Source organism: Lissotriton vulgaris, chromosome 6, assembly GCF_964263255.1.
Source record: "Lissotriton vulgaris chromosome 6, aLisVul1.2, whole genome shotgun sequence".
Classification (NCBI taxonomy): Eukaryota; Metazoa; Chordata; class Amphibia; order Caudata; family Salamandridae; genus Lissotriton; species Lissotriton vulgaris.
In genome coordinates, this window is record NC_141694.1 from 201,446,632 (window position 1) to 201,466,457 (window position 19,826).

The following is a 19,826-nucleotide window of genomic DNA, read 5'->3' on the forward strand; positions in this document are numbered from 1 at the left end:
AAAAAAGGACTGCATTTTTGACGTACACGGCACGTCTTTGGGGGAGGCTCTTTCCTTTTTCTTCTAAAATTATGTTCGTTTTTTTTAAAGTAACCTGCTTGTTATTTTTGGGGGGGAGACCCCCCCAGCCCCCCAAACCCCGCCCCCCCCAACCCCCCAACCCCACGCAGAACGACTGGAAGGAATACCACGTCTTCCCCCAACCCACGCAGAACGTGGTAAAGACGGTCGTGGAAGGCACCCGAGTTGAAAAAACGTTTGCGTGGTAAGTGTACCGTGGTAAACGTTATGCGTGGTGATGCCTTCGTAGTAAATGATGTTTCCCCCCTAGGAAAGCTGAAGTGTCATACACGAAACTAGAGATGCCCTGATGAATACCTTCACCTAACACTTCCTGGCCCATTTATGAAGGTTGAAAGGCGTCAACTTTTGTTCTCCTTAAGGCCAAGAGTAACTACAAAAGAAAAGAACGCATAGAACAGCGCAGTGTCTGGACTTGACTAAGAAAGCACAGACGTAGAGTTCTAGATTAGTACCCTGACCCCCATAGGACCCTAAAAGTATTAGCACCGAGGATCTAAATAGAACAGACCCCAGTTACGCACAAACAGAATGTAGGACAGAGGAGTCTCTCGCTTTTTTCACTGATTTCATTTATGTTTTTTGTTTAATATTGTATTAAACATATAGTTTTGTCATGTTTCAATTTTGTCTTTAAAACACTGAGATGTATTGTCTGCGTGACATGCAAATATTGTAATGTGTGTCTAAATCGTTTTTGTAAAGATCAAAAAAGATTCTGAGGTGTATGTTTTAATGTTTAAAAAAAAGAAAAACTCAATGAATATGACAAAGAGTTACAAATAATACAGTTAATAGTTAAGAAATATGACTTCTGAAGACTTAAAGAATAATGATTTATTTGTGGTGAGAGAGGTAACCTTTGTACTAGTTTGTATGTGATTCCAGCCTCTCTCCTCCTGAATTTGAACCACCCCCCTTTCTTGCGCTCCTTTCTAATTGTGAGGAACAGAGGTATTTATCAATGCCTACCCACTGCAATTGTGGTCTCAAACCATTGATCAGTTACGGACATTTCAAAGGAGGTGGTAACTGATTTGCAAAGTCGTAGGTATCCCCTTGGGACACCTTCTCATTGTGAATTCTGTTGGGGGACCACAAGGGGAGCAGACCGTGGACTAGGGACTCATTGTCTGCTCCTCCAAATATATTCCCTAACAGAAAACATATTTTTAAGAGCAGCAACAGCTCCTTTAAGGAACAGGGGCTGCCTTAAAAATAAAAAAATAAAAAAAATGTAAAAACAAGCATTGTGTCCCTTGCAAGCCTCCATCACATGGTTTCTAGCCAATTGCAGGAGGGCGCAAACAGCGACCTGTTTAATTATTATTCATTAGGCAGGTTGTTTTGAGACCCTTGCATATGAAGATTTTGTGACAAAATCCTTTAGTATGTAGGTTGCATTACAAAATCAGAGACAGGTAGCAATAAGCCGGTCAGCAATTAAGGATCACTTTTTGTGACCACTGTATTAGTACTTTGAGCCCTATTTGTCTCTTACGTCATATTCTGTACCATTATGTTATCTTATTTTTTTCCCTAAGTAAAACTTTCCATAAAAACAAGCAAAGCAAAAAGAAAAAGGATTTATGATTTATTGTATGATAAAAGCACAAAAAACCATACACACAGGTGTGATATATCAGAATGTACACACTTAGTGAAAGATTGAAAAAATAACAGGTCAAATCAAAGACAATAGAAGGAACAATATTTGGGTTTGTTTAGGTAAAGTGTTATTTGATCAATGATCTGGGAGGCACTACCCCCACTTAGAACTTTCTAAAAGTGGCAGACTTCAACATAAATTATGATTTTCCCTTATAATTCCAAAGACACAAAACATGAACCGGTTATCTATTAACTTTTTGGAAATTATAGTTTATTAAATGTAATAAGTTAACTTCAAGGATATACTGTGGGAGAGGTAGGCATTGCAGTAGTGAAAAAGGAATTGAAGAGTTTTCCACTAATGTACTGCATTCTGCTCTCGGGGCAGGCCAGGTCATCCATAGGGATGACATATTAATTAAAAAGGAAGATTTGGACCTTGTCAAAGTTTTATTTTGCCAGGTCGAAATGGCAGTTTAAAACTGCACATACAATGGCTGAAATGGCAGGGCAAAGGCATGTTTAAAGTGCTACTTGAGTGGTTGGCACAACCAGTGCTGCAGGCCAAACAGTAGCATTTAATATACAGGCCCTGGGCACAGGCAGTGCCACTTTACTAGGGACTTAAAAGTAAATTAAATCTGTCAATTGGGTATAAGCCAATTCTATTACGTTTTAAGAAAAGAGCCCTGGTTAACCGAGGTAAAGTGCACAGAGCCCTAAAACCAGCAAAACGACGTCCTCAAACAGGAGGTATGAAGGCAAAAGCTTAGAGGGAAAACCATGCCTAGGATGACAGGTCTAACAGGCGCTATTTATCACACCTGATAAATAACAATACCACGTGGTATGTTGTGTCCGATAAACAGCACCTATTATGAGTTTGTGGGAAATAACATGGAGGTTTTGGTATTTAACGCATCAAACCCATCTTTATATGGTAAATGATGTATGCTTTTACCCCGTTAAATTTTAACATGTTTGACCTGCCGAAGTGTAATGAAATTCGAGTTATTTAATGCATCCCCTATTTCTCGGATGCGTTAAAAAATAGAAAATTATAATTTATGACCCATGAGTAAACAGGGGTTTACAAATGGGTTGGAATTAGCTGAGCCATTCGTAGTCAGGCTCCTTGTATGTTAAACAGATTACTTTGAATTGTGTTGTTTTTTCACATTAAAAGTACCCTTTACTTCAACTGGCGCTTAATCTTTCAAACACCCCCTTTCCTCTCATATCACTACCTTTCAACACTGCCCTTTGCTTAGTAGGTATATAATAACAATTTCATGTAAAACATTATTTGCCAGATTATCCCAATGGCACCAGTACCAGAAAAGCCTTTTAAGCACAAGTTTGTTAATGCAACCGTTGCAGTAAAAATGTCACTTGTGCAAAACTGCACAGGCAATATGCAATTTACGTAATCTGATGCTACATGTACTGATTGTATTTCAATACTTACTTCCCCTGTAATATTATATTTCAGCTCTGCGTAGCGCTTAGAGGTGGCATCAGAAAGGACTCCATTGTAGGTTTCATTAAGGATAAAGTAGCCGGTTACATTAACTGTAAAGATAATAGAGAAAGGGGTTATTTCAAGATATATTGTTACAAACGCAGACACTTATATGATAAGCTCAGCATCACACAATTTTTCCATGTTAGCAATTTCTGCTTCCCAGACCACAGTGATATTTTAGTTGAGCAGACACATCTCTCGAACGTTCTCACAGATCAATTTATCTTAGACATTCTGATAGATCTCTCATAGTATTCAAATGACATCAATGAGACATTTACCGCATACACATGGGTGGTTCAAATGAGAGTGCACATGAAGCTTCAAACCCAGTTAGGGCTCCAGAAGGCTTGATACATTCTCTTGAATGTCCCCCACTCTGTTACTCAGACAGATTCCAAGAATGGCTAGTGGTATTCTTAGGTACTAGTTGTCAAGGATTTAAGTGAGCTGGAGTCCATCTGGTTGCTTTCCCGGGAATGTGCAAGGGTCCTGACTGCCTGTACAAGTGGCTAGATAGCCAGTCTCTGACCTCATTAGGGTAGAAAAAGCTCTATCAGCACCCTGGGCCGGAGCTCTGGTGAGGCACCCCTGCGGTCCATGTGTTTGTTCTTGGGCCTCATCGGGCTAAAAAGGCGTGACTGGGATCTAGGGATGAGCTCCGGTGAGCCCCCCCCCCGGGCGAGGACCCTGGAACATTCTATGTGCTGACCTGCTGTGCCACAAATTTCCCAGAAAAGGGTCTTGCAGGCCCGGGGCATGGCTCCCTGCTTAGTTGGGTCAAAAATCTCTGACCTGGCACGAGGTCAGAGCTTTCCCTTGTCCATTGAGGAAGCCCCCGGCCTAGGGCCCCACTCCCACAAAGTAATCAGGACGGGGTCCTGCATTAATCAGGGAGGCTCAACTGCTTGACTGGATTAGGAATCTCTGACCTGGCCCTGGGTCAGAGCTAGAGCTGGCCTATGGATGGAAGCCCCCACCCCTAGGCACCACATTCTGGCACGTCATGTTGCAAAGTGCCTGGGAAGGGATATCACAGGCATCCAGAGGTCTCCTCTCCTTGGCTGGGTGAAGAAGTTCCGACTCAGTTACAGGTAAGAGCTCCACTTGGCCAGGGTGTGGAATCTCCTAGCCAACGGGGGACAAGGGGGAACACTGAGCTCTTCTCTCCTTGGTGCTTCACACTGGGGGGGGAGGGGTGGCACAACATGCTGGCATGGCTTGGGCTGCCACCTACCTTTGGACTCTTGATGTGCAAGGTTTGAGACCAGACTTCTGGTGGGCCCTGTGGGTAGTACTGACTGATGTGCAGGTGGGTTGACCCTCGATACCTGGTTTCCCTGTACATATTTCCTGGGTTAGACTCATGTAGCCCTGCCCGGGTGTCAGGAGGGCAGCTGACACTGGATCTGCCTGCCTGTCCCCGACCAACTGTAGGAAATTAGGTTGTTGGTTGAGGTGAGGTGAAACCCTACTTAAGCAGCAAGCACAACCCTTGTCATTGAGAAGGCACAAGCCAACCTCAAAAAAACATGTGCCCAACCTTCTGGTACTTTGGCACAGAGCCGTCAGGCTTAACTCAGAGGCAATGTGTAAAGTATGTATACACCAATTCACACAATAATAAAATGAAATTGAACACAAGAAGAATACCACACCAAGTTAGAACAATAAAGCAGAATTTAATAAATAGTTGAAGACAAAAATTACAAAAATCCAATCAGTAGAACCGGAGATTTGCAAATTTAAAGTTTTAAGTGAAAATAGCATGAAAAAGCACAAAGCGCCAACTGTGGTTATCTGGTCGTGGTAAACTGGAACAAAGTTTCAAGTTAAGGCTGACTGTGATAGCCGGCAGCAGGGTCTCAGTTAGGCCTGCTGAACATAGTATCGTAAAATCCTGGTTGCAGAGTGTTGTGCTATGGCATTTCCGAGGCTGCAATGTTGTGTGTCATCATTGAGGAGGCCAACGATGAGGTGCTTGTGATGCATAGTCTTGCGTCGAAGCTTCATTGTGCACTGGCTGGTTTGGCAGATGTTGTGGGCTGTTCTGTTGTCTAGGATACCATTGCTGAGGTGCTTGAGATGCAAAGACCTGCGTAGAGGATGCGTATTGTACCATCGGTTCCAAGGAGGATGTGGGCTGTGATGCGAAGGCATGCATTGAGGATCTATCAAGCAGCTGTGGTTCCAAAGTGTCTGAAGACTGCCATGCAAAGTCCTGCAACTGGGTAGCGCCATGCAACGGTTACAATGCAGTGTTTTGTGAGATGTGTCTCACTGCAGTTTGGATATAGAGTTTTGGGACGCTATGCTTCATACTACATCAGTTCTGCTGGGACCACACCTGAGCCTGGTAGAGCACCTCCAGGTCCACTTCCAAGGGTCCAGGACCGGGAAGGCACCACTTGGGTGGGCAGGATTCACAGCTGGCAGAGTTCTGTTGCTGGGTGCAAGGTTGTTGAACCCTTTTCAGTCCCTGAGTCTCTGTCAGGAGGCCATCCAACTAGCCTTTGGAGCACCTCTAGTGGTCCTGGGTTCAAGATGCAGGCCTAGCCCTTTGCAGGAGGGCTGCAGGGCAGCACAACAGGGCAGCAGAGTAGCCATCCTTCTTGCAGCAAAGCAGCAGAGCTGTCCATCCTCTGAGCCTCCCACAGGTCCAGATGTGCACTGAAGTGCTGTGTCTGAAGGTATATTATTCATTATTCATAACTAGTTCCCCCTTTGAAGTGGGAGAAGGTTCTGGAAGTTTCTACCCCCCTCTTAGTTGTCAGCATCCCTTTTTTCCCTCCCTTGACTAGTGACAAACCCTTTGTGAGTGTGTCACTTTCTAAAAGTGCCATTTTCAGAATAGTGGCTGAAAATCAAAATGTACCATTAAAGAGGGCTTTAAATTATAATCCTTTAGACACCAAACTCAGCCTGTCTACCTACTCCCAATTGAAAGTTATCAATTACTAAATGTAATAAGGAAACCCAATGCTAACCTATAGGAGTAGTAGACACTGTAGTAATGAAAAGTGAATGTGGGAGTTTTTCACTACCAGGACATGTAAATCTTAAAAGTACATGTCTAACCTTTTAAATACACTGTAGTCTGCCCTCTGGACTATTAAGGGCCTACACTAGGGGATGACCTAGAGGTATAAAAAATAAAGGTTTGGCCTGGCAAAAGGTTTTTTTTGCCAAGTCAAAATGGCAGTTTCAAACTGTACAAACAGGCTGCAATAGGTTTTACAGGAACCTTAAGTGAGTGGCACAATCTGTGCTGCAGGCCTACCAGTAGATTTTCTTTTACAGGACCTTAGCACATGGAGTACCACTTTCATAGAGACTGACAAGTAAATAAAATATGCCAGTTGAGTTGAAACCATTTCTACCATGTTTGAGGGAGAGAGTACAAGCACTTTAGCACTGGTTATCAAAGTCCTAAAATCAACAAAAACAAGATCAGCAAAAAAAGGAAGGGTGAGGGCAAAATGTTTTGGGGAATGCAACCCTAAGGCTAATTGATCGAAAACCCGCCTCCTGCCATGGCGTGGTAGGTTTTGTGGCCGAGCGCCTGCAAATCACAAAGCCTGATGTCCAGGAGAGAAGCCTCAAGGGGTGGCAGGTTGTCTCACTGTGTGGGCTCTCCTACTCATCAGGGATTTGTCCCCATGGCTCTGAGCTCTGGTGAAGGCCAAATATGTGCCTGACACTCCAATGGTATCTATTTTCAGGGCTAGTTAATTTGTCAGTGACTTGTACACTCCTTAGTGGATTCTGACTATTGTGGCCAATGTCCTGCTGTCTACATAAACTATCTTTTCTGGGGTCTGATGACAGGCATTAGGTTAATCGCATAGCTCACGATCTGCCTACCAAAAGTAACCCAATAGGCAATTGGATTTGATGGGTGGTTCAATGCCAGGGAGCTAGGAATCAACCAGTGCATGGCTCGAGGAAAGGCCTCCTGAGTGATGGACTCTGTGTGAACAATCTAGTTGTGGGCTGTCAGGGGACTGGGCACTCCGGTCACTAGGTCAGCACAGACCATCTGGTCAGTATGTTGGCCTGGGCCAATTCGTTACCAGGTCAAACTAGGACATCTATTCGCTGACTGACCTGGGCCATCTGGCCACCGACTTGCTGAAAAGATGACCCTAAGGCTGACCCAGTATGGCCAACTCTGACTTGTGTCTCCACTGCGTTCAGTAATTCCCCACTTTGTGTGGACTTAACAGATAAAGAACAAAGGCTGTCTATGTATGACCATGGGGAAAGGATGCTTGACTGTTGGCATAACCCACCTTAGCTCCCCATGCCAAGACTCCTGAGCCCCTAGTAAGTACCTCCTAGTAGGTACCGTTCAGGGTACCCTCAACCCATGCACTGGGGCATCAGTCACTAGCCAGGTCAGATTTGCTGCAGACCAGGGAGAACTCCTGTGCCCTGCTGGTATATGGAGAAGAGACAAAACCTCTACGAAGACTCAGACACCCAGCAGGGTCACCTAGCTTGACCTGGGCAAGGTGGGATCCTGCAGACTGACCAATTCCAATAATATCCAGTGACAGGCTGGTGAATCCATGACTTTTGCACAACAGGTCTGGTCCCCACAGACCAGGGCTCCCAGGTAGGGCCACATAGCTTGAAAGGGAGCAGGGTGACATTGAGTCAGGGAGTTGTTTCGGGCTTCTGCAGAAATAAAAGTTCCTGTAATTCCCAGTGAGAGGTGGGCGAGAGTAACCATGGCTTTTGCCTGGGTGGTCCAGGCCCCAAAGGCTGGGATGCCAGCCAGCAGCCTGAGCCTCCTAGCCTGTCTGGGGCCCCACCTGAAAGTGTTTTCCAGGTTTCAAGATGTCTATCAGTTAGCTTGTCGGCTTCAAAATCATGTGTTTGTTGAAACATCACTATTGGCGTTTTATAGTAAAGGCCAATCCAGCCAATGGACCAGTACAGGTCTGCAGACTCAATGAAGCACAACACCAGCCAAGCTGCGCCATATTTAAAAGTTGCATACCTCTAATACTCACACGGACTTCCCTGACACATTGATGTTATTTAAGGGAAGGACTGTTTCACAGAGGAGAGTTGCGGTGGCTATTGAAAGAAGGTTTTGAAAAAACTGCCAAAATATGTATACCTGGAAATCAGTGCCAGTTGCAGCTTTCCAGACTTACTTCTAGAAAAGACATGTGGCTTTCTTTTTGTGTTGAAATCTGGTTTAGTGTACGTGGATGAGTTGCAAAAGAAGAGGATTTCTACGGGTACATATTTAGCTCCAAAAATGTGTTTCTAACTGACTAACAGAAAGCAGCAATGTTGGCAAGCCCTGTCTCTGTAGCATCATTATTAGTTCTGGCCCTTTTGCCAGGTTTATCCCCAAACTTTATGCCTTTCGCCTCCTATTTTTCTGACCCTGTTTTTGTTGGCTATAGGATACTGGTGATCAGTACTAAAGTACATATGCTCTCAGTATAAATCATGATATGATTAGTTATCCATGATTGGCATATTTGATTTGCTATTAAGTCCATAGTAAAGTGCACAGTGCGCTGGGGCCTGCAAATCAAATGCTACTAGTGGGCTTGCAGTACTGGTTGTGCCACCCACATGAGTAGCCCTGTGAAAGGGCCTCAGGCCTACCTCTGTAGTGTATGTGCATGCAGTTGTAAACAGCCATGTTGTCCTGGCAAGTCCACCCACTTTCCAGGCCCAAACCTTCCCTTTCCTTACATGTAAGGCACCCCTAAGGTTGTCCCAGTGTACCCCCATGGGCAGGGTGCAGTGTATGTGAAAGCCAGGTAAGACATGTACGGGTGTGTTTGACATGTCCTGATAGTGAAATACTGTGTAATTTGTTTTTCACTATTGAAAGGCTATCTCTTACATAGGCTTATCATTGGGGTTGGATTGTAACATTTGTGCCTTGTGTAGGCGAGTAGGATCTGCTTACACTGTTTACCCCCACTTTTTGCTGGTGTTTCACTGTTTTTTTTACTTTAGTCTGGCTGGTGTCCTGCTATCCAGGACCCCAGCCTAGCTGCTTCCTCTCTAAATTGATTGCATGTACTTTAGGTACACTCCAGCTTGGTTACTGGGGTCCCCTAGTGAGTCCCTGGGATATGGTACACTAGGTACTAAGGGCATAGGTACCCCAGAGGCCTACCAGGGGCTGAAGCATGTATTATGCCACCCAGGGGAAGCCTTCCAAAATGAAACCATAGGACTGCTACTGCAGCCTGAGTAAGGTTGTGCATGCACCCCTTACTAAGATATAGGTTACCTATATCTACCTTTAATCACTGACACATATAAACCTATCAGTCACTCCGATGGCAGGCCTTATCAATCCTGAAGGCAGCGTGCTTGGTTTTGTGTGAGAGGGTGCCCATGCATGAGCTGGGTCCCTCTGCAGCTTTCGCAGCCTATTCTCTGAGGCTGTTCTGTGATGCAGCCAGACCATATACTCTTAAGTGCATTATAACCTCGCGGTAAACGCTAACTTTGGAATGGATGCATGGAAACATGTCATGTTTGGTGTCAAACAGTGTGGAATCCTACCCCCCGCTAATCCTAGCGGCGCTGGTAGAATTCCATCCTTCTAGAGGGAGAGAGATGTACACACTGGTCTAACCGGTAATAGTTTAAAATCAATCAATCATAGACATTTATAAAGCGCTCTACTTACCTGGAGGGTCTCAAGGCGCTAGGGGGGGGGAGGGGGGGGTGCTGCTACTGCCCGAACAGCCAGGTCTTGAGCTTCTTCCTGAAGGCGAGGTGGTCTTGGGTCAGGCGCAGGTCGGGAGGGAGGGAGTTCCAGGTCTTGGCGGCCAGGTAGGAGAAGGACCTTCCTCCTGTTGTCGTTCTTCGGATGCAAGGGCGTGACTGGCTGATCGGAGGTGTCGTTTGGGAGCGTAGAAGTTGATGTGGTTGTTGAGGTAGCTCGGGCCTTGATCGTGTAGGGCTTTGTGTGCGTGGGTGAGGAGACGGAAGGTGATTCTCTTGTTGACCGGGAGCCAGTGCAGGTCTCTTAGGTGTCCGGAGATGTGGCTGTGTCGTGGGATGTCGAGGATGAGTCTGGCTGAGGCGTTCTGGATCCGTTGGAGTCTCTTCTGGAGCTTGGTGGTGGTTCCGGCGTAGAGGGCGTTGCCGTAGTCCAGTCGGCTGGTGACGAGGGCCTGGGTGACAGTCTTCCTGGTCTCGGTGGGGATCCACCGGAAGATTTTCCGTAGCATGCGCAGGATGTTGAAGCACGACGAGGAGGCTGCGTTGACTTGCTTGGTCATGGAGAGGGAGAAGCCCAGGATGAAGCCCTGGTTGCGTGCGTGGTCTGTCGGTTTGGGTGCAGTTCCCAGGGCGGGGGGCCACCAGGAGTCGTCCCAGGCGGAGGGCGAGGATCCCAGGATGAGGACTTCCGTCTTGTCCGAGTTCAGCTTCAGGCGGCTGGTCGACATCCACTTGGCTACTTCTTTCATTCCTTCGTGAAGGTTGGCTCTGGCGGCGGCGGGGTCGTTGGTTAGGGAGAGGATCAGCTGGGTATCGTCGGCGTAGGAGATGATGTTCAGGTTGTGTTGGCGTGCGATGGCCGCGAGGGGGCTCATGTAGACGTTGAAGAGGGTTGGGCTCAGCGAGGATCCTTGGGGTACGCCGCAGATGACTTCGGTGGCCTTTGATTTGTACGGTGGTAGGCGGACTCTCTGGGTTCTTCCGTCGAGGAAGGAGATGATCCATTCCAGTGCCTTCTCCTGGATTCCGACGTTGTAGAGGCGCTGCACTAGGGAGCGGTGGCAGACGGTGTTGAAGGCCGCGGAGAGGTCTAGGAGGATGAGGGCTGCTGTTTCTCCGTTATCCATCAGGGTTCGGATGTCATTGGTGGCAGCGATGAGGGCGGTCTCGGTGCTGTGGTTGGCTCGGAAGCCAGACTGTGAGGGGTCGAGGGATCCGTTCGTCTCGAGGAAGGTGGCCAGTTGCTTGTTGATGGTCTTCTCGATCACTTTGGCTAGAAACGGGAGGAGCGAGATGGGGCGGTAATTCTTGAGTTCGGTGGGGTCCGCTGTTGGTTTCTTGAGTAGAGCGCTGAGATCAGCGTGCTTCCAGCTCTCAGGGAAGGTGGCGGTGTCGAATGAGGTGTTGATGATGTCCCGCAGGTGGGGTGCGATGACAGCGTCGGCCTTGTTGAAGACGTGGTGAGGGCAGGGGTCGGTCGGAGATCCGGAGTGGATGGAGTTCATCATGCGGACGGTGTCTTCGGTGCTGATAGGAGTCCAGGCGCGGAGGGTGGTGGTGGGAGGCGGTGGTTCGGTTGAGTCGGACGTGGCGTTCGTCGGTTGGGTGTTGAAGCTGTTGTGTATGTCCGAGATCTTGTTGTGGAAGTAGGAGGCGAGGGAGTTGCAGAGTTCTTGCGATGGGGTGATGTCGTTGTTTCCGGCGTTGGGGTTGGAGAGCTCTTTCACGATGTTGAAGAGTTCCTTGCAGTTGTGTGCGTTGTTGTCCAGTCGGTCCTTGAATGCAGTTTTCTTGGTGTCGCGGATCAGCCGGTGGTGCTTCCGGGTGGCAAGCTTGAGGGTGGTCATGTTGTCCGGTGTTGGTTCCCTTCTCCAGGCTTTCTCGAGGGCTCGTCAGTTCTTCTTGGAGCTCTTGAGTTCGTCGGTGAACCATGGGGCCTTCTTGCTGCCGGGTCTGCTGGGCGGGGTCTTCAGTGGGGCGAGTTCGTCTGCGCAGTTGCTGATCCACTTTGTGAGGTTGTCGGCGGCCTGGCTGGGGTCCGCTGAGCTGGCGGGAGGGTGCTGGCTCAGGGAAGCGGAGAGCTGGTCGACTGTGATCTTGCTCCAGTTTCTGCGGGCGACCTGTTGCTGGTGGTGGTGGATCGTCGTTCTTCTGAAGGTGAAGTGGACGCAGCTGTGGTCCGTCCAGTGGAGTCCTGTGGCGTGGCTGAAGGCGATGTCTTTGCTGGATGAGAAGACGGCGTAGAGTGTGTGTCCGGCGAGGTGGGTGGGGGTGGTCACCAGCTGCTTGAGTCCGAGGTTGGCGAGGTTGTCGAGCAGGGTGGTGGTGTTGCGGTCGTTGTTGTTCTCCAGGTGGAAGTTGAGGTCCCCCAGGAGGATGTAGTCAGCGGAGGGGAGGGCATGCGGGCTGACGAAGTCGGCGATGTCCTCGCTGAATTGTGTGCGTGGTCCCGGGGGTCGGTAGATCAGGGTGCCTCTGAGGGTGGTCTTCGGGTCGGTGTGGATCTGGAAGTGTAGGTGTTCGGCGGTAGTCAGGATGTCGTCGGTGTAGGTCGTGATGCGGATGGTGTCCCTGTGGATGATGGCGATGCCTCCTCCCATCTGGTTGGCGGTGCGGTCCCTCCGGGTGATCTTGTAGCCCTCTGGGATGGCGATGGCGATGTCGGGCGCTGAAGAGGCGTTCATCCAGGTCTCCGTGAGGAAGGCAACGTCAGGAGCTGTGGTGTCGATGAGGTTCCAGAGTTCGATGGCGTGTCTGTGGACTGAGCGGGTGTTGAGCAGGATGCACTTGAGGTGGTTGCTGCTGGTGTTCGTCTTGGCGGGTGCTGGTGCGAGGCAGGTCCGGATGCAGGTGAACTTGCAGGCGGTGCAGCAGAAGGGTCCGTGGGAGCGCCTCGGGGTGGCACGGTAGCATCCCGGGACTCGTCCGTCGTTGAGTGCGATGAGGGTGGCGGCGTCGTACGTCCGGCGGGTGGGCTGGGATCTGCGGGGGCCAGGGGTCCTGGCACTGGGCGCGGTCCAGGCGCGGACGGGCGCAGACGGGCTTACCTTTGGCGCACCTTCGGCGCTCAGTCGGCGCTCCCGCTGCGCGCGTCCGCTGCGCGGTCGCTGCGCGGTCGCTGAGGGGGCATCATAAGAAGGGATCCGGGAGGGCGGGTCAGGCGGGAGGCGGAGAGCGCGTGGGCCTATCGGCAGGCGGGGGGGCGGGGTCGCGTCAAAAACCGGCGCGAAAATCCAGGCGGCCGGCCCTGCGGCGGCTGGGGCGCCGGGCTGGATCGGCGATCGAGGCGGGCGGCCCTGCGGCGGCTGGGGCGCCGGGATGGATCGGCAGCAGGCAGGCAGGCAGCAGGTAAGAGGCAGGCAGCAGGCGGGGAGCGAGGGGGCAACATGGCCGAGGGCACAGTGGTCGCTGCAAGTCTGGGGTCGGGGTCCCCTTAAGAAGGGATCCGGGAGGGCGGGTCAGGCGGGAGGCGGGGAGCGCGTGGGCCTATCGGCAGGCGGGGGGCGGGGTCGCTTCAAAAACCGGCGCGAAAATCCAGGCGGCCGGCCCTGCGGCGGCTGGGACGCCGGGCTGGATCGGCGATCGAGGCGGGCGGCCCTGCGGCGGCTGGGGCGCCGGGATGGATCGGCAGCAGGCAGGCAGGCAGCAGGTAAGAGGCAGGCAGCAGGCGGGGAGCGAGGGGGCAACCAGGCCGAGGGCACAGTGGTCGCTGCAAGTCTGGGGTCGGGGTCCCCTTAAGAAGGGATCCGGGAGGGTGGGTCAGGCGGGAGGCGGGGAGCGCGTGGGCCTATCGGCAGGCGGGGGGGCGGGGTCGCGTCAAAAAATGCGCGAAAATCCAGGCGGCCGGCCCTGCGGCGGCTGGGGCGCCGGGCTGGATCGGCGATCGAGGCGGGCGGCCCTGCGGCGGCTGGGGCGCCGGGATGGATCGGCAGCAGGCAGGCAGGCAGCAGGTAAGAGGCAGGCAGCAGGCGGGGAGCGAGGGGGCAACCAGGCCGAGGGCACAGTGGTCGCTGCAAGTCTGGGGTCGGGGTCCCCTTAAGAAGGGATCCGGGATGGCGGGTCAGGCGGGAGGCGGGGAGCGCGTGGGCCTATCGGCAGGCGGGGGGCGTGGTCGCGTCAAAAACCGGCGCGAAAATCCAGGCGGCCGGCCCTGCGGCGGCTGGGGCGCCGGGCTGGATCGGCGATCGAGGCGGGCGGCCCTGCGGCGGCTGGGGCGCCGGGATGGATCGGCAGCAGGCAGGCAGGCAGCAGGTAAGAGGCAGGCAGCAGGCGGGGAGCGAGGGGGCAACCAGGCCGAGGGCACAGTGGTCGCTGCAAGTCTGGGGTCGGGGTCCCCTTAAGAAGGGATCCGGGAGGGCGGGTCAGGCGGGAGGCGGGGAGCGCGTGGGCCTATCGGCAGGCGGGGGGGCGGGGTCGTGTCAAAAACCGGCGCGAAAATCCAGGCGGCTGGCCCTGCGGCGGCTGGGGCGCCGGGCTGGATCGGCGATCGAGGCGGGCGGCCCTGCGGCGGCTGGGGCGCCGGGATGGATCGGCAGCCCTTGAAAGAGCCCTGGCATCACAAAATGGATGCTGCAGCCACAGACACAAGCCAGGCCTCCTGCCGCTGAATGAAACTATGGCAGGGGAGGCTTTGACAATAGGTTTCCTGTCACAGGGAGGTGTAACCACCTCCCAAACAGGCTTTAATGTATTGGGGTTGTGTGGGTGCACTCTGAGAGTGCTTTGAAGTCTGCACTGGGGGCACATTTGGTGTCCCTGTGCATAGTCCAGTTCAAACCGGTTGCAGGGGCTACCAGTCCCTGCTCTGGCATGAAAATGGACAAAGGAAATGGGTGTAGCCACACCTCTTTCCAGACACTTCCATAGGTGGGTCACCAGAGTATGTCCAGCCCCTTTTCTTAGTATAAGTAAGGAACCCCTGACAACAGTATTTTAGATTACACCTGGATGAAACTCTGAAACTGAATCCTGGAAGTTCAACACTCTACTAAAGACTAGAGAACGGAAGAATCTCCCTTGGGGTCAAGGAGTGACTCCCCTGCTCAAGCAGGCACCAACAAAGCATTTGCCGGTCTGCATCTCTGAAGGTCCTTCTGAACTCTGAAGTAGTTGCATCCCAAAAAGAGGATTTCATGACTTCTTGAAGGCTGACCCGAGTTTACAGCAAAGCTGAGACCAGCAGCCCTCACGAGTTATGTGGAACCAGAACCCCTGGGCACCGTGCAGATTTGGTAGTCCATCAATTTCCTGACCTTTCCTGAAGTTGTGCTTTGGGTTTCTTGTAGCCTAAGCCCCAAGCACCATCTGCACTGAAGATTGTGGGCCTACACTTCCGTGAGCCCACTTCTCGCATTCCGCTTGAGGCTCCTTTGCGATCCCTGGTACATCCACTGGTGGGTCCCCACGAAGGCCATTCTGATTTTCCTTGGGCTTCCCTGGTTGCTTTAGACGTGGCCACTTCTTCAGCAGCAGCACTTTGCAGCAGATCGCTATTGAAAATGATGACGAAACCCGACACTAAAAGATACCTATGCACCCGGCTTTCCTGGGTGAGGTAACTCGAGTACTCTGGTGCTCCCGTGGGTGTTGGCTCTAGAACCCCTCAAGTCTAAAGGGGTTTTCAGAAATTCCTCCTCTAAGTGTCCTTTTTCTTTACATTTCCAACCATGACTTTCCCCATAGAAGTTAATGGTGATTCATGGCTGTGTTTAGACACTGCACACGTCTCCAGTGTCACTACCTTGGGTGGATCCTGGTGGCCCCAGCGGTTCTACAGGCTCTAGGCCTTTTATCTATGCTAGTTGTTGTTCTTCTACCACTTTCTTAATATATGGTTTGGTACGCCCCTAGGGCTCAACGTATATTGTGCTAATTTACTCTGTGTTATTAAGTTTACTGAATGTTCTTTTGCTTCTAGCCTCATAAAAGGACTAGAGGGATATGTTAAGAAGAAATAGATATATTTTATATATATACCTGGTGTGGTTCTCCTTTCATTTGGTCATTCACAAGATTATAGACTGGTAAAACAAGCTACATTACATTCCTCAAGACTTAGCCTGAAGGCTGCGCTCTACAGCTACCACTGGGATAGCTTTCTATAAAGGTTGTCTTTAACCTACAATCAATAAGGGGTCATTTGGACTGGTGCAAGGTGCCCACTAGAATATTGGACAGCATATGCCAGGTCAACTTCTCACAACTTGCAATAGGGACAAGACAGAAAAATGGAGTTTCGGCTCTCTGAACTCAACATTTATTAACACACTGCAGTAAAGACATCACTCCAGTTTTTTGACCAGTGGAGTTTATTCTTAGTTGATGTCCTCAGCAGTTATAGCTGTGTGCCTCATGATGTCAAATCAATACTGAAACCTCACACAGAACATTACATGCCATGACTTTCTAAGCTCCACCTGGACATTTTAGTCCAGGACTACACCACAACCGTACTTCATTAACACTATACATCTTTTCCCTTCTGAACAAACAAAAAGCAAAGAAAAGAATACAAAAACAATGAATAATCCTGACAGCTTTCAAAGTAGTATGACTGTGAACTCACCCCATAACATGAATAAAGCTCAAATAATATAAGTGATAGAACAAAAAGATTTCCCATCCAGGTTCTCTACCTTAAATGTTCGGTAACCATGCAGACATTTCCTACTGTCCACACTGTCCCATTTTCCAAAATGACCACATTACGCTTCACTTCAACAACCTCCTGTGGGCTGGAGAATTTACTATCTCCTTTTGCGAATATCCCACTTTTCATTGTGACAACCCAATCACCCACCTCAATATGGGATTCCTTCACACTTTCCTCATATTATAGTACTCTTTCACACACTTCTGTTTTACAGTAACACCCACTTTTATAGCTTTGTGATCCACCCACACACGATCCTTGGCAACCAACCAACCCAGATTCTCCTTCCTTTCAGGTTCCCTTCCCTTCAGTGAAACAAAAGGAGAGACCATAAGTGACAGCGTGAGGAGTAGTCCTGTGGGCCCACATCAATTTCCTCAGTTCTTTCTTCCAGGGCAACCCATTAGCCAGTGACAACTGTATATTATGGTCCATTTATACGTAATGGAACCCTGTACTTTGGGGCCCTTTGTTTGGATTATTTCAATGATGTTTGTCCATGACTATTTAGGAGGGTCATACTTATGTGCTGACAATACATTGTTTCACCTTCTGCTTTTAGCAAAAGAGTGGATACTGAGAACGGATTAAGGCACACCTCTTAGAATTCCATTACATACTTTTTTAGTCATATGGTGAGCGGACTTATACGTTTAAAATAATCTTTCCTTCCTTTTTTTTCGCGTCGTAATTTATGTATTTACTTATTCACGACGGGGTTTTCACTATTTGTTCTTCTCTTGTTTTCCACGATTTTTGACTCATCTTCTCACTTACGGTTCGGGTGTGTGTTGGGATGATGAGATTGTCACCTTTATATGTCTCCCTTTTCACGTTTTTGTGGCATCACTACACTATTTCTGATTATAGTGTTTCTCTGACTAGAAAAAACCTCCTACTAATGGCACATTATCTCATTTTTCTCCTTTTTTTGACAATTTAGAAGATTGGCAAAAAGTTTAGCTTCTAAAGGATATTGTATACAATAGAGTTGATGTACTATCTACAATTCTTAAACTTTTTGATGAAATATCTGCATCAGGATCCTGAGGGACCTCAATTATGGATGCCATTTTAAGATCACTAATTGAATATTTATTGGTTTTGAAACTTTATGTAAGACCACTTTGTATTGATATGGATTGTCTTTAATATGCTATTTGCTTTTTGCAATTATTGGCTTTCAAACCTTTCGATGTACATTACAGCAAAAAGACACATATTAGAAGGTTATCCCTGACTTTATTATCCATTGACACTGGGTGACACTTTTCTAAAGCCCACCACTTGTCACTTTTTCAATGCATCTCTTTGTAAATGGTTAGCCTAACATTGAGTTTGGTTTATTTTATATTAACCGCATCGCTGCTGCAGTGATTTTTGCGCTGTGCGGCTGTTTTCCGTTTTCCGCGTTACATGACGAGCTCAGCTCGTCATCAGCACACGCCACCCGTGGCTGATGACGAGCTGAGCTCGTCATCAGCAGCGAAGGGGTTAAGTGAGTTAATACAAAGGATAGGCAAAATATTTTTTAACTAGGTAGGAACATTTTAACTGATTCAAAAAGTATCCTTTGATGCAGGGTGCAGCATGAAAGGCCCCCTGTCGTTTTTGTCCTGATAAAACCCATAGATTAATTGTCACTAGGGTTGAGACATCAACTATTTTAACAAACTTCAGTCAATCTACAGAAAACTCCAGAAAAACAAAGCTTTTTAAAAGAACTATTGTTCACTGTTTTTGATTCCACAAAAGATTGAACTTGGGCGCTACTTGACAAACATTATTCACCCTATCATTCACTACGTGTACACAGCACCATCAGCACTAGACTCTACAGAATAAATTGTCAAGCAATAAGATTATATGGTTGATCGTATAAATACAAACCAATGCTCTTGTTTTATGATAGTCTCCTGACTATTCCTTCTTCATTTACAATATACCTTCAATGCTTAAAATAACCATAGCGAGATGAGAAGTTGTGATTTCATTACTTCATGGGGTATATTAGATATATCATACCATATACAAGAAGAATTTAAGTTTTTTATGTGAATGAATCCCTGAGAAACAGTGTTCTAATTGTCTAGTATTTGAAAGGATGTCGCACAATTAAAGTAATCCCTAGAATATTGAAAGTATTTTCACAACAGAAATGATTTCTGGTGCCACCATGTATAGATCTGAGGGCATGATTCACAAAGATTTTCCTATGAGTAGATGCAGTCTTACTTTTGTCTTAGAGATGAGTTACACCTCAATAGGCAGGTCTGATTCATGAAGCATTCTTTGAGAGTAGTTTTGGGGAGTAAGAACTATTAACTCACATATTACCAAAATCTCTTTGAAGATACAAAGCATTCAGTACTAGGAACCTAAAGGTTTCCATCACTGTCATGCCTTGATTTTCAGACTATGGCACTGTTGTCTTTTCGATGTATTGGACCCACCTATGTGCAAACACTACTTTCTCCATAAGAAACAATAAGAATCATCCAACAAACTGTCTGAAACTTTACTTTGAAAACATGGCAGAATTCTGTGCTGCTTCGAGTTCTGCAGCCAAAGAGTATACCATAAAAAGAACTTACATATTATACCCACCTATGCTCGAAGGGCCGGAAAAAGGTTCCTCGCAAAAAGGAATGTCCTCATCGGTGACGACAACACAGTCACAGGGTGCAGAGTCGTTGCAAGTTGGAAAGAAGAAGCACACTGAGATGTTCCAGGCATATCCATTGTTGCATACACATGCCTTGTAGGTATCCGTAACATTACATTCTAAACAAACAAAATACTGTACTGTTAAGTTAATAAAATATTCCATAGAAAAAAGTTGTCAAAATAGGCGCAGTATACCTCTATTATTTAGAATGTATGTTCTACTGAAAACCATCTTTAATGACATATATCTAAAATTTTGTAAAAAAGGTTTTTACATTTCATATGACTAATGTAACAAGCTAAAACTAGGACATTGGTGAAATTATGTGGGTCCTTAAACCAGATTAAAAATATATATAAAAAGCTGTGAATTAGGACCTATTTGACTATGTTATAGGCCTCCTATCTATTCTATAATTCATAAAAGTGACAAAGAACAACAGCTGGTATTTGGCAGAAATGTTACACGAACTTCCTACCTTAAAAAAATAAAAATAATAAATATGTAAAAAAATTTACAATACACTGTACCACACCATATTTTACAAATATAGTATATTACAGTGCATGTTCAAT

The 19,826-nt window shown here is 48.1% G+C and overlaps 1 protein-coding gene across 1 annotated transcript in view; it reads right to left on the reverse strand.

The window, feature by feature from the left end:
* LOC147707021 (adhesion G protein-coupled receptor F3-like) overlaps positions 1–19,482 on the reverse strand; it is a 239,009-nt gene extending 219,527 nt beyond the window's left edge. Inside the window, exons 1-3 of the mRNA XM_086925615.1 lie at positions 19,446–19,482; positions 19,191–19,367; positions 3,161–3,264 (exon numbers count right to left, since the gene is read on the reverse strand). Of these exons, the coding sequence (XP_086781741.1) occupies positions 3,161–3,264; positions 19,191–19,367; positions 19,446–19,482 (318 nt within the window). The remainder of the gene's footprint in view (positions 1–3,160; positions 3,265–19,190; positions 19,368–19,445) is intronic.
* Between the last annotated feature and the right edge of the window lie 344 nt (positions 19,483–19,826).